The sequence below is a fragment of the Musca domestica genome, unplaced genomic scaffold, assembly GCF_030504385.1.
Source record: "Musca domestica strain aabys unplaced genomic scaffold, Musca_domestica.polishedcontigs.V.1.1 22, whole genome shotgun sequence".
In the NCBI taxonomy this organism is placed as follows: Eukaryota; Metazoa; Arthropoda; class Insecta; order Diptera; family Muscidae; genus Musca; species Musca domestica.
Window position 1 is genome coordinate 7707232 of NW_026712262.1, and position 15226 is coordinate 7722457.

Genomic DNA, 15226 nt, shown 5'->3' on the forward strand with positions numbered 1-15226 from the left:
TTTTCATCTCACCCTGTATATTTTAAATACTTGTTTTAGAACCATAAAAACGTTTAGCAATTGTACGTCTTTTTTATCTTTATTGAACGAAAGAAATAAAATATGTCAGTTATTACGGCTTTTTTTATTCATTTAAATAGAAAATTAAGATCGTATCATTGCATTAGAGTTTTTTTTTTTTTGGATTGACAATATTTATAAAGATTTATTTGACGTATATGCATTTGAAATCCATTGGCTTTACCAAATTTGATGAACTTTAAACGTTCCATAAGATTGTTTCGATTCCAACAACAACAGAAAACACACATTTGATCATTTTATTTCATATATTAGCATTTATTTATTGTTTGATTTCTTATTTCTTAATTAAAACCTTAATGGAATTAAATTATTTTGGTTATTTATTATCTAGCTAGAATAATTTATAATTTCGCAATAAAATTATAACTCTAATTTAAAAATTCGAGAAATTTGACGAAAGAATCTTAATACACACAATGAACATTTAAATAATTTCTATTTTGTTTTGTTTAATATTTGCTTCACAGGAAATCGGGCACATGATTACAGTAAGTGGTTTGCATCGTAATAGATCAACCAACTATTGAAACGCGCAAGTTTCAGTTTTTTTGTATTATTGTATTAAAAAAATGTGATTTGATTACAGATTTGCTTATATATTTAAAGTTATTATTTAAAGCGTTACCTAAAATTCGACGTACCCAGTTGATGTTTTTCACCACACAAGTAAAAAACATGTACTCATATAAGTGCTTCCAAAATACGACGGGCGTACAAAATTTCAAAGTTGAACATTTTCAACACTGACAATTGATTTTTTTTTTGTTTTTGTATTGGAATCAATTTTTACAACGTTAATTGGTGGTAGGTTTTAAGATATGGACCTGGAGTATTTGGGACGTACAAAACATTTTTTAGGTTACGCTGTTACAAATAAAATCGGGTAACAACAAAATAATATTAATAAAAATTAACGGTTTTGTTAGCAAATTCTTTAAAGTAGAATTCAAGAATTGAAGCTTTTGAAAATGAGTTGTGTTTGTTTTTGTTTCAGAGGGTCTCTGAATTAACTGCTCGGAAAAATACTTAATTATCACTTCCTACTCAACCACTTCGTTTAAATCTTTTGCTGGGTAATTAAATATCGACAAATGGGCTTGGCAACATATGATTCAATTACCTTGCATAAGCGACAACACAATAAAAAGAAAATGGCGCCCAATTAAATATGGGGAAGATCGTGTTGTGAAGAGCTTGCTGTGCTTTCTGTCTGTTTTTCTGGCTCATGTCACAAGGTTTTTAGCCCAGTGTTTTGAAAATGACTATATTTTTAAAAGCCCTTCTGCAGAATATTGGCATCTTTTTGCTTTGAAGCTTTGAACTGGGATCTATTTTGATGATTGCACTTGATATTACTCTTTAATATATGTTTGTATATGCAATATTTATATTGTAATCGATGTAGCTTACATTTTAATTCTAACAGCAATAAAATGAACTTTCCTTATTTTGCTAATTTATGGCTCAATTAAATCTTTCCAATTACAATCTAGAATGTGAACTTGAATGGCTTCTGTATTTTGGTGTTGGCATATACATATGTACCTGTGTATAGTCAATGTATTACTTCGAAAAATATTATCATGTGCATATGTACTATCTATCAGAATGTCTGTGTACATTTGTGTATTCTAACAATTCCTTAATTATTCACAAGCGATTTGCATCTCAATTTGTTTTTGTCGTTTATCAAACATGTACATATTAACCATTCGTTCTTTGACCCGTCGGATCTATTCTTACTTTAGTGTAAACTATATAGAAAGTGTTTGTTTTGTTGTCATTTTTTCATTCTATTGTGATGAAGGCACTGTTGTTTTACATTGTTTATGTGTTTTCTTGGTTTATCTCAATTTATATCATATGACATTTAATATTGACTAATTCTAACAAGGAATCAGTTGGCAAAGGCTGTAGTCGACCTACACCACAATGTTCCGTAAATGTGTTTTTTTCTTTTGCTAACATATCTGTATTCTAATTTAATTAATCAATTTACAGATTCAAAAAATCTGGAGGTATTAGGAACCAATATTTTCCAAAAACATTGAATCCAACAAATTCAATTCATTTCCAAGCTCGTCAGTGAAAATAATCGGTTTTGTTTCCTAAAACACACATTTTGAAGCGAACTTTGTAGAGTTGAATATAGAAATTGAAATCACATTAAATGATACAAACTGAGTTAATCCATTTCAGTAGTGAAGCGTGTATTGTATTGTGTCGATAACATGGTAGAAGAATACAGGTAGTCGCATCGACACAGCTGCTGGGAAAATGAACTGTTAAACTGATTTTGGAATTGAAAATCTTGAATGAAAAATTATTGAAATTTGTAAAAATTGTTGAAAAATACATATCATTACAACCTCCGATTTGCATCGTATTAGAAAACATATAAAAATCTACTAATTTTTGACAAAACACTTTAAAAATTTTGATATTTCAATGTTCCCAAGCGTTGATGCATCTACCTATATTCTTCTACCATGGTCGGTAATGTTTATAAGTATTGCGTGTGTTTGTGTGTCTTCATTTAAATCGTTTTTTTTTCAATATTGAATATCGTTTAATACTTGTTTAATACTGTAATGAAGAAAAGAACTGCTACACTAATGTATAAATTCATACATGCATACAAGTATGTATATGATACAAAGAATTATGCTATCATGTTTGAAAACATAAATGATGTGGCTTCAAAACAAAAAAAAAAAAAAAAAAAAAACTATCACTATTTACACTAACAGTTAAAGCATTCTCTTGTGTGAGATACGAAATGAGATTGAATCGATTGGTTCTACTATGCCACAGGTAAAGGTGGGAATACATAAAGCGCTTATCTGGCTGGCTTAAGTCATCGGCTGACTTCTTCTGAAATGAACGAAGAAGCCTAGGGCCAAAATTGAACTAAGTCAACCTAAAACTTATTTGTTCATCTACGAAGAAGCCAGCCGATTACTTAAGCCGGCCAAATATGCGATTTATTTATTTCCACCCTAATTTCATCAGGCTATGCTCAAACAAATCTTGTTTTGCAATAATCTAAAATAAATTTGAAACTTGGCATATTCACATAGCATAAAAGTGTTTCCGTACTTACGACACGGATCTTAACTGCCAATTCCTAAAATGGATTTCATTTGACGTATACGTTTATAGATTGACATTCAGAATCCACTGGATGTCGTATAAGTACATGTAACTAATATACATGCAACTATATACATGACTTTACATTAATACTGGGAATTGGCAATAGTCTAATTTATAGATAAAGATGACTTTTCCAGTGGGAGATTTTAGTATAAAAGGTTATGTGATACCCAATTTTAATTTACTTAGAATGCCATACATTATCCATCATCTGTTGGGTAATTTTTAATTAAATCACAACACAATTACTGGATTGCTGGATTTTTTATTGGACCGAAATTGGTATACGTCCTGGTAAAGAATTACACAATTGCTTAAATAAATTTTCATTGTAGTGTGGTACAGTAAAAAGTATTGCAAATATACCTGCGGAATATAATTATTTGCCAATTTTTCAATTTAGTTTTAATTAATTAATTAATTTTTTAATTAATTCAATTAAGAAGAAATGGTTGGGGTCGGAATTATGAATTATAAATTTATGTCGCAATGTAAACAACGCATTTTTTAGTAGTTCCATGGTAGAAGAATGCACACAGCTGCTGGGACAATGAACTGTCAAACCAATTTTGAAATAGAACATTTTGAATGAAAAATTATTCAAATTTGTAAAAAATGTTTAAAAATGGATATCTTAACAACCTCTGATAGGCGTTGTATAAGAAACATATATAAACCTACATATTTTTTTAAAATCATTCAAAATTTTAGAAATATGAATGTTCCCAAGAGTTGATGTCTGTATTCTTATACCATGATTAGTTCCTTATAGCATACAAATTTAGATACAACAGAAATGCATATTTTCCATGCTCCACAAAATGTTTAATTCTGAGATAAAACAACATTGTCCCCCTATCTGGTACAGACTTGCATTTTTCCTAGAGTCTTTGAATTTTAGCAACCTTTCTTATTGAGCCAAGAATACACACACAATCTATGTAAATATTTTGACCAAAGGAATAAAATTGTACTTAGAAGATATCTTTGTCCTACTTTCTGTAATTATGCCATGGTATGAACCACTGAACCGATTTGTTTACAGCACTGCTTTACATTCGTGCTTTAGAAATCGGGATGAGTAAATCCATTATTTCTGCACTTATGACCTCCAAAAAGAATATAAAGAGCGGCAAAAATTTCGTCCTGCTATTTTGGGGTTTATGTGGACGTTAAATGAAAATTAAGTTTGTTTATCATATTTTTAAAATAACAATATACATTGTTTATTGCAGTGACATTGGGAAAAGTTAATATTGGAATTATTATTGACCAACTACGTGGTCAAAAAATCTGCTTACAAATTTTAAAATCCTACCTGCCATTCGCAAATTCTGTATCAACATATTTGGCTTTTTTTCATTAATAATATAATTTTTTTAATGTTTCTTTTTTGTTTTAGTCTCTTATGGGGTTCCCAACACAATAAGTTGGCAAACATTTCGGCAAATTCTTGAATAAATAATCAGTTTATAACAATGTAGTACTAGTCTGAACAATTACGATTTCTTTCTTCGATTAAAAAAAAGTCGATACATCTCTTCATATCGTTTAAAAACGTTGATCGTCGTAATAGCAAATTTTAAATTAAAGTGAATTCAAAATGGGCAGGAGTTTTTCAAATGGTATACCAATTCTATTCTTGTACGAACGAAAACTCCAAATCAGAGGTGGGAGGATAATACAGTCGTTACAAGGCGCACCAGTAGTGTAATTCTTTAACTAATTTTTTGTGTTATCGGTAAAATTCGGTAACTAACGAAAATTTTCGGCTAATTAGCAACCAAAATAAAGTAGTCGCTAAGTCCTGCCGATAGTGACAGTTCTGTCTCGCTACAGGTAGATTCAATTTTTAAGAATCAATATTGTTGCCACTGAGGTTGAATATATATATTTTTTTTGTAAACAAATTGCATAAAATTTGCCATGCCATGGTAGCTCTGCCTTACCTTGCCCTCATCGATGTAAAGCTTATCTATAATTTCACCCAGGAGGCGAATTTAGACCAAGACGTTATCTTGCTGTCAAAAGCTATATCGCAATAAATCCACCAAAAAATTGAAAAAAACATCGAAAATCGTTCCGTTTCGTTGTCTGCTCCAAATATTACATTAAAGCTAATTTCGTTGAACCAGAAACTATATTTAATCAAATAAAATTTTTATAGACAATAATGCTATGTTCTCATTACACTTTCAATCACGTTGTTCGCTCTCAGAATTAGGTACACGAATTAACCCGCTCATACGGCACGATTCGTAATTCATAGTAAAATAATTCCTTTTTTCACAAATTTTGTTTGTTGATTTGAATGGGAATTTATACAAAAATACATGAAATTCTCACTAATATGAATAGAAGAAATTATTGTTTTTCTTCCAAATAATAATTATATCATTAATTTTACAATTTTTATTCATGTTTTCAAGTTTTTGTGTAAATATTGACATTTTGAACATATTTTTGTATTTTTTAATTTTAAATTCTGCTGGAGAGACACTTGTCAAAAATTTTTTTCTGCCGATACAAACATTTTGAAAATATTGCTCCTTTGTTTGCAGTTTTCTGTGGAAATTTCAACTCGGGGACAAAATGTGTACCTCGAATGAAAGAGAAAACAAAATGTACTTTCGTTTGAATGTACATACGCCATTCAACATTGTAGTTTTCATTCATAATTTTCAGTCTTCCCAAAAAAATTTTAAAATTTCATTAAATTTTTCTAGTTTTAATTTTTAAATGTCATAATTTATTTTTTCGATAAATGCTCTCATTTGTTAGGGATGGCACATATTTCATCGTAGTTCTGATAGCATGTTTCCATTGGAAACCGAACAACGTTGTTCGCTCTCAGAATTAGGTACACGAATTAACCCGTTCATACGGCACGATTCGTAATTCATAGTAAAATAATTCCTTTTTTCAAAAAAATTGTTTGTTGATTTTAAAGGGAATGTATACGAAAATACATGAAATTCTCACTAATATGAATATAAGAAATTATTGTTTTTCTCCCAAAGATTTATTATAACATTAATTTTATAATTTTCATTCACGTCTCTAACTTTTTGTGTAAATGTTGACATTTTGAACATATTTTTGTGTTTTCCCATTTTTAAATTCTGCTGAAGAGACACTTGTCAAACATTTTTTCTGCCGATAGAAACATTTTGAAAATATTGACTATTTTGTTTGCAGTTTTCTGTAGAAATTTTAACTCGTGGACCAAATGCGTACCTCGAATGAGAGAGAAAACAAAATTTACTTTCGTTTGAATGTACATACGCCATTCAACATTGTAGTTTTCATACATAATTTTCAGTCTTCCCAAAAATTTTTAAAATTTCATTAAATTTTTCTATTTATAATTTTTAAGTGTCATAATTTATTTTTTCGATAAATGCTCTCATTTGTTAGGGATGGGACATATTTTTTCGTTGTTCTGAGAGTGATTTGATTTGAACAACGTACAAATATGAGTGTTCGCTCAGGAAATTTTGTGTGAAGAATTAGGTAGTTTTTTTCATAGTTAAGGGTCGAACAAAGAATAGAGAGCGAATCAAGTGTAGTGGAAACGCCACATAAGTCTGTTCCAGAACTGCAAGATAACCGATTTTTGCTTTATGATATCGAAGAAAATTGCAGGTTCTGGAACACACCAAATATGATCACGAGTAAAATTTTTTATGTAAGTCTTTCCCCTAATCCTAAACCAATCAAACCGTTCCATCCTGAAAAGAAATCTTATAGCAGATGAGCTCATTCCAGAGCACGGTCGACAAAGTGCTTCGGCTGTTCACACATATACGTCCCAAATGCACACGACAAGCATAAAACAAATGTTTTGGACTTTGTGTTGAATCGTTTTGAATAACTTTACAAGTCACTCCCCTGCATGCATTTTTATGTGAGCTTTGTCGTATCTCCATTTTAGTATCTAATTTTCTGTAAAAATAACACAGATGGGCATTACGTATAAACAATATAAACAATTAAGCAAAGGCTATTGTCGTACGGGGCCGACCATGTAATACCCTACGACACTACAATATGTCGCAAGCGCCCTTTTTTGGTCCATTTGAACCCCTAAATGTACATCTTCAAATACAATAGGCTCTTGAGGATCGGATGATAATTGCGACCTGTATAATACCCTCAATAACTAGTGTCGCGGAGTGTAGAAAAACTTTAAAAGATGTGTAATTAAAATTGTAAAAATATGACAAAAATTGAAAAAGTGTAAGAAAAATATTCACTTTTTTTTGGCACATTTTTACGCGATTTTCTTAGGTCTTATCCTTTTCTGGCAAGATACCATTCCGAATTTATGAGAATTGTGAAAATCAGTCCAGCGATTCTTGACTTTTAAGCAGAATGACTAATATATTTATTTTACATATACAGGGTAAGATGAAAAAACTGCAACCAACTTTAGACTGCTGTCATTTCTAAGCCACTCGTCCGACATCTGTTATTCCAGTGACAGCTCACTTATTGTTTACAAGCGTATAAAAGCATTTTGGTGAGAATTTTCGAGAAAAAAGTTATTCGTGATGGAATTCAAGCGTGATAGTGTGATTTCTTTATATTTGTCTGGAAAAACACAAGTGGCTATCGCTAAAGCACCAGAATTTAAATGTGAATAAATCTTTTGTGTCTCGTACTATCGCTCGTTACCGTGACACTGGTAGCGTAGCCCGACTTCAAAGAAGTGGACGGAAGAAAACAGCAACATCAGCAGAAATGGTTCGAAAAGTAAAGAAGCGATTTATTTCTTGAGGATCGGGCCACAATTTCGACCTGTAAGGTGATTGCAAATTAACATGTACAGATCTGTGCTAAAATGTTGCACAGATTAATATTTTATCTGCAGGCAGATCAAGCTCGGAGATGGGCTATATCGGTCCAGGATATCGTTAAGCCCACATATAAGGGTACAACCACCCCCCCCCCCCTATTTCGGTATTTTGATGATTGTTGCCTAACTTTTCAATTAAATTGTCTGAAAATCCACAAGAGGATTTCCTTCTGAGTAGTTTACCCCATGGAAGAGCATTGTATATATAGTTCCAAGATATCGTATATTCCCTATATAACGGTACCTTCCTATATTCGGTATTTTGATGATTTTAGCTATATTTTTCAATGGCCCACATACAACGGTATCCCCGACATTCGATATTTTGACAATTTCGTATTTAGAATTTTTATGTGTACTACAGCCTATGAGAAAAAATTGCTTATGCTTCCGTATAGCCTCCATATAACGGTCCCCCCCCCAATATGCAGAACTTCGTATTTAGAGTTCGTAATGGGAACTACAGCTTATGACAGAAAATTGTCTATGCAGGCCCAGGTCTTCGTATATGTCAGTACCTTCCTATATTCGGCATTTCGACGACCGAAATTGTTTGAAATTTCGTATTTGAAGTTCCTAATAGGTACTACAGCTTGTGACAGAAAATTGTCTATACAGGTTCAGGTCTTCGTATATCCTGATATAACGGTACCTCCCTACATTCTGTATTTTGATGATTTTAGCTACATTATTCACCGGATCTTATTTTTCAAGTTTCGTATTTGAATATTTTAATGGCTTATGACAAAAGTTTTCTATGCAGGTCCACGCTTTGGTATAGACCCCAATATAACGGATGTATTAGGTATTTTTAAGATTTATCGGAATTTTTAAGGGATTTTTTTTTTTTTAATTTCCAAATTCTTTCCAAATGTGGAGGGTATTCAAAGTTCAGCCCGGCCGAACTTACTGCTTTTTTTACTTGTTCATTCGTAATCAAGTTACTTTTTGGATACTCATTTGTTCTCTCTCTCTTTTTGGTCGACCGTGATCTGGAGTATTTTGAGTTTGTCGCTCATGTAGCTACGTAGCCAAATGGAGAGCCAATTTGCTCATATTCATAATTCTGCACGTGAAGAGAATCTAAAAACCATGCATCTACAATAATTTATTTTAAAACATAGAAGTGTGACTATTATTATTCATTTTGGACCTTATGGTGTGCTATTATTCAAGAGCCTTATTCGACGTGGTTGACAGACGCATTAATTTCCATTTCCGCATTTTGCTCGGCCTCTTGATCCTCGTCGTGTTCATTCAACAGAGGACTGTCATCGTCCATGTAGCTGGGAGGTAACGGTGTTGCTGGAGTTGTTGGAGCAGATCTTGAGATCCAACCTTTGCGTTGTCGGTTGCCACGGCTCGTAAAGAAGTTCGAATTTACTACGCTGGTCACGGGACTCTTCAGGATGGTACAGCGGCTGCCCGATGGTACCTGATTCGTGGCCATCATAGGAATGTACATGGCCTTGTTGGGCGGTTTCGATGTATAGAAGCGTTTTTTGCTATGTTGGAGCGTTGATGGTCGTTTCGATGACGAAGAAAAGATAAAACTACTGTTAGGGACCGCTGAACTACCGCTGCCATTTAGCGATGTTTTGCTAATCGTGAGTTTGCTGGATGGCTGCGTCCCCACCAGGACTGACGAGGTTGACGGTACTGAGGTGAGTGAGTTAGTGGGAGAGTTATTTGCCACCGACGACTTAACTAAGACGTTTACCTTGGCGGCTTCAGCTAATGATTGTTGTTCGGGCATGGTGGAGATGCGTTGAAGCTTTCCGCCAACATTTGCAGTTTGCGCCGCATTTCTATTTGCCGACGGGGCCGGTGAAGACAAAGTGTGGTGTAGAATTGGTCGACCAACAGCCCGGAAAGCTAAGTCCTCCTCGTATTTTGTAACGCCCTCTTGCAGTTGTCGAATTTGATCGAGAATCTCCTTTACTTCGCCCGTGGGGCTGGTAGCTTGAGGCGGGGAACTTGGCGTGCCTATATTGGCTAGACTACTGACGCCAGAACATGTTCCCGAGGTCACATAGCTACGTAGGAGACCCTCGTCTATGTACTTCTTGGCCAGCTCGTTCATGCGGAGAGGAGATTCGCCCAAAGCGAAATTGCCCGAAGGAAGCTTTTGCTGTTGTTGCAGGAGTTGACAGCAAGTTTCCAAGCTCCTTCTCAAGAGTTGCAAGTCTCTAATTTCGTTGTCATTGCAAAGAACTGACGAATCTTCGATTCCAGTAGGAACTGTTATTGAAATACCACCTATTGAGTTGTTCGACTGATACAGTACTGTCTCCCGGTTCGATGAGGGGTCCACATGAAATTGGGTAGGGTTTGTGCTGGCTCGATGCAGTGGAATGGGTTTTATACATCCATTGCTGTAGATCACAGGTGTCCCGCCTGTCTGGGGATGCACGACCGCACCAGCGCCGGACACGGAGCCCACTATAGACGAATTCTCCGACCTGTTGACTCTACTCGAACCTCCGCCTCCAATTCCCGCTGCACAACTGTTGTTTACAAAAATATCACTAATGCTGCTGTTGCTGTTCGTTATGTATCGGAAATGCTGATCACTTTGCGATTGCGCGAATCCGCTGCTATTGGGCAACACGCGTATGTCGTTGCTACTACTACTACAATTTATCACATTGGCATTAATATTATCGTTTGTGCGTTCGTCGTTCTCAGTCGCATCATCGTAGGACAGGCTGCTCTCAAAACCGTGCTGATTTCCATTGAAATTGGTAGTTCTCTCCCGACTGCGATCGCCAGTCGTACTGTTGGCGGCCATACGGTTCACAGTTGCATTGACCGTAACGGTGGCGTAATGTGTGCTGGTCGAACGGCCACTATACATCTGAGAACTATTGCTCAATTCAAATTGGCCATTCCCACTGGCCGCAGTTGCGGTTGCATTGCCGGGGGCCCCTATAAAATTTCCATTATTGACATTTTGGCACACCAGCTGGGATGCGGAGCGCGGCATCATATACTGCTGCTGAAAGTGTGAACTGAAACCAATCTCAGGACTGGCTGCCCTCGAATACGGCGGCGGTACAAGCGTATTTGCTTCGTTAATGTTGCATATAAAACTAGAGCTAAGCGAATCTACTGTGCTGGCCGCCGACAGGGATCCGGCCGGACGCACTATGTAATTGCGAAAATATTGTACCATTAGATAGCTGGAACCATTTTTACCATTATCACTATTGCAGGTGAACACCAACGGGTAGAGATCTGGTTTCGATGTCACCTGAAATAAAAATAATAAAGAATGTTATTTTATTTTTTTTTTTAATTATGAGTTGTTCATTGTTGGAAAGACATAAAGTTGTTTTGAATAAATGTGCTCAGTTATCGTTATTAATATGAACATTGTCGTGATCAAAACTGGGAATAAGAAAAAAAAAAAAGATTACCACTGTTTTGTGTAGAAGTCAAATTAGTCTCCTTTTTCAGGGCATACTCTGTATACATGTTGTATACATAGGCATGGATTAATGGTATAAATTTATGGAATATACATTTTTAATTAATGTAGAGAGTTTTTTTTACTTTTTTTATACTGAGAACTCGCAAAATGTAGTTGTGTCAAAACAATTTTATGACATTTGGTTAAAACATGTTTCAATTCCCATAAAAAAATGTAATGAATGTTTAACAATCATATGCAGTGTTCTAGAACCTCATTAATGATATAACGGTTATCATTGTAAACTTTTTACATTCTTGTAGGATCTGGAACAGAACATATGTCTCCTTTAATGGCAGAATATAGGGTAATATTGTCAGTTACGTTAATATGGTCACACAGGAGGCGAATTCCGAGTTCAGTATTCTTTTCCTGTCAAAAATTGTTCTGCGTAGAATCCATCAAAATGGAAGAAAACTCAAGACAATATTTTAGCAATTTTAGATCTCAATATTGTACGTGTATATTTTGATCAAAAAAAAAACTTTACATTTTTTTTAAATTTGAAAAATTTGTGTTTTGACTTCAGCTTGCCTTACCGTGTCCTCTTGTAAATACACCTTGGGTAAGAGCATGGTACAATGAAAAAAAGGTAACCACTTTTCAAATAAGCATTCCCAGATCTGCATTTTCTGTAATTTACCTTGCCAAATTTCATTGCATAAAAAAAACATTTCCCCTCTCTAATTTTATGTTTATACAAAGGATTTATGAATATAGATTTTGACAATGAGATGTTGTCAAATGTATAAATTTGGAAAAATTGTAAGCATATGATTGCTTGGCTTTACATTTTTAGTTCTTACATGGGTAACAACATGGCCCAATTATAAGGTCGACAAGTAAGACCAACTGATACCGACATTTGCTGTCAACATAATTCGAATTTGCTTTATTATTTGTTAAATATTTCAAAAATATAAATTTGTAAAATTGCAAATTCAAAACGAAATTAAGGAATTGTGATTTACTCTATTTTGTGGTTTTTCTCGCTCAGTTGCGCAAGAGCTTTATACCATCTCATTGTCTTAATTGTCACTCAATTCCTATCCAAACACCAATCCAATCCAATTATTATATACAAAAAGGTGAAGACGGGTTTCTAATCTGTGGGGTTCTGTAAGACACAAATATAACGATGAAATCAAGACCAAAATCGAAATCGATCCATAAGAGACCTTTAACCTGACTAGTTTTTTTTTTTTTTTTGTTTGTTTATATTTCGCACAAAAATATTTTTTTTTATTGTCAAAAAACATATTCCCCGCTATGTCGAGACGGATTGTAGATTAGATTTTAAATAAATTATTTTCATTTCCAAAAAAAAAAAAAAAATACTTTTAGTTACCAGATGCAGGTACGAATCTCGCAACACTTTTTCCTTTAGGAGTGTAAACATATAAATCGATGGGTCACGTGAACATTCCACGTACAGCTGACCATGAGAACGGCAGGAACATGCTAAATTTAGTCCGCATACACGAAGAGTTTGACTTGGAATTTATAAATTGTCACAGCAATTGTGAATTGTATAGGAAACTGCAATCTTACAAGTTAAACTGCATTTTTGTGGCTATTGGAGGGATTCGCACTACATACTTCCCCATAATATTCGTAGCCTCAATTATGTTGTTATGTAGTTTTTTTACTTTTAGTCTAGTTAGAACTCCATTACAAATTCCAAACTTCTTTGAAATTTGACATACATAGCGTGTTGATGCATCAAATACATAGGCGAAATCTGTTTCAGATTTCAATATAAATTCAAAAATTTATGTTCGGCGCATCAAATTATGTTTGGTGCATCAAATACGTAAAATCAACCAACAAAATATATATAAGAGCTATATCCATACGTCAACCGATTTCAATATATAAAAATTTATATGGTCTAAAGTGTATATTTCGAGGTGTTACAAACGGAATGACAAACTTAATATACAATTGCACAATTACAGAAGGTAGAACAAAGCTACCCCCTAAATACAACTCATTGTACGACTTTGGGATAAAATTGTATTTTCCTACTATTTTAGATTCAATGTTGTGGATTAAATCCAACATTTCATTCTTGTTCGAGGATCTCTCCCAATATACGAATTTTGTTAAAAAAAAAAAATAAAAAATAAACAAAACCAACTTTTATATATTTAAAAGTCTATTTGAAGTTGAGCATCCTTTCTTATTGAACCATGCTCCACACTATGTTGGAGGGTATAATTTGGTATAGAGGATTTTTGTGGATATTAAATCACAAAATCTAAAGGTGAGGATACATAAGCTGCTTAGTTTCATCGCATGGAATAATTTTGACATTAGTATTCCATGCAACTATGCCAAGCTGCTGTATCCTTCATTAGTTTTGATAATTTTAAATTAATCAAGCTAAAATGCATATTTCGAATGATTTTTTTCGATACCTCTATTTATTTCCCAGATCGGTATTGTCGTACATAAACAGTCCTACCAAGGCCTATATAAGATCGGCCAACTACAGAAATGCCCGCTTCCTGTCAGACACATTCAAAATTATATACAACAAGATGTTTTCATTTTTTTCATATTTTCCTCATTTTTAAAATGAGTTAAAATGGCGCGAAAAATGAATGAAATACCCGGATTTTCTCTAAAAAATATGATCCAAACTGTTCAATATTTCAATTTTATGCCTAAACTGGTTAAAAGCTTTAATGTGCGAGCCGTAATGTACGTGTGTTCCAATCATTGGTTTTGAAAATGTTTTTTTTTTTTTTTACACAAAAGTCGGGCACACTTAGAAAAAAATTATAATCAGCTGGTACTTTTTTATTGTACCATGAGATCGGCAAAGAAGACTACATTTGACAACAATTTGATAATAAACTTAGCAGTTTTTGCACAATTGTGAGCCAAATTAAATATTTGAATTTCAAATCACAATATGTCATTTGACAGCAAACTTAGTTGTCAGATTGACTGACTGGCCTTCCAAGCTTATATGCCCTCTCTTTTATTTCACTTTTGATGGGCTCCTCTCAAACAAAACTTTTGACAGCCACAATTTGTGTCATAAGTGACCTGATAAAGTATACATAGCTGTAAACACTTAAGTAATTATACGAAGACGTTCGAATTCGATAAATAACTGAATCCAATTTGTTGTGATTTGGTAAAAATGCAAAATTTTTTCAAACTACCGCCACTTGACAACGCTTTGAAGCGTTGTTAACACAACCACCTCCAATATTTCAACATTCGTTTTGGAAAATGCATCTACGTACATATGTATGAGGGTATGTATGTTATTCAGTTATTTTGTTGTTACGAATGAATAATTTCCCTGCTAATGGCTACACTTGATCTGGTCCTTTGAACTGCAGTGCATTCAGGTGGGCATGCGAGTAACGAGCATTTGTTTGTCTTCCAGCAACACCTTGACTATTTATGAGCACTTACCTCGGTATAGGGTGGCGGGGGATGATGGAACGAATTACAACGGCTGTACTGCGGAGGTGCGTAACACGAGCCAGCCGAGTCTCCTTCAGATTGTGCATGGTGTTCATTGAAGCCCCAGCCGCAAAGTGTTCGACGCTTTTTCCACAGAGAGTAGGCACAGAGGATGGCTAAAATAATTGCTACCACAACACACCTGCAATTATATATGCAATGAATTAGAA

At 34.1% G+C, this 15226-nt stretch overlaps 1 protein-coding gene across 4 annotated transcripts in view; it reads right to left on the bottom strand.

The window, feature by feature from the left end:
* Positions 1–263: 263 nt before the first annotated feature.
* The window catches only part of LOC101897489 (uncharacterized), a 34007-nt gene continuing 19044 nt past the window's right edge, over positions 264–15226 (bottom strand). For 3 of the 4 annotated variants that reach the window (XM_020039622.2, XM_005191496.4, XM_005191497.3), the window contains 2 exons: positions 15006–15198; positions 9172–11351 (listed from right to left, as the gene is read on the bottom strand). In XM_020039622.2, coding sequence (XP_019895181.1) covers positions 9279–11351; positions 15006–15198 — 2266 coding nt within the window. In that variant the 3' untranslated portion in view covers positions 9172–9278. Of the gene's footprint in view, positions 11352–15005; positions 15199–15226 lie in introns of all 4 variants that reach the window. The other variant, XM_020039621.2, reaches the window with a different exon arrangement.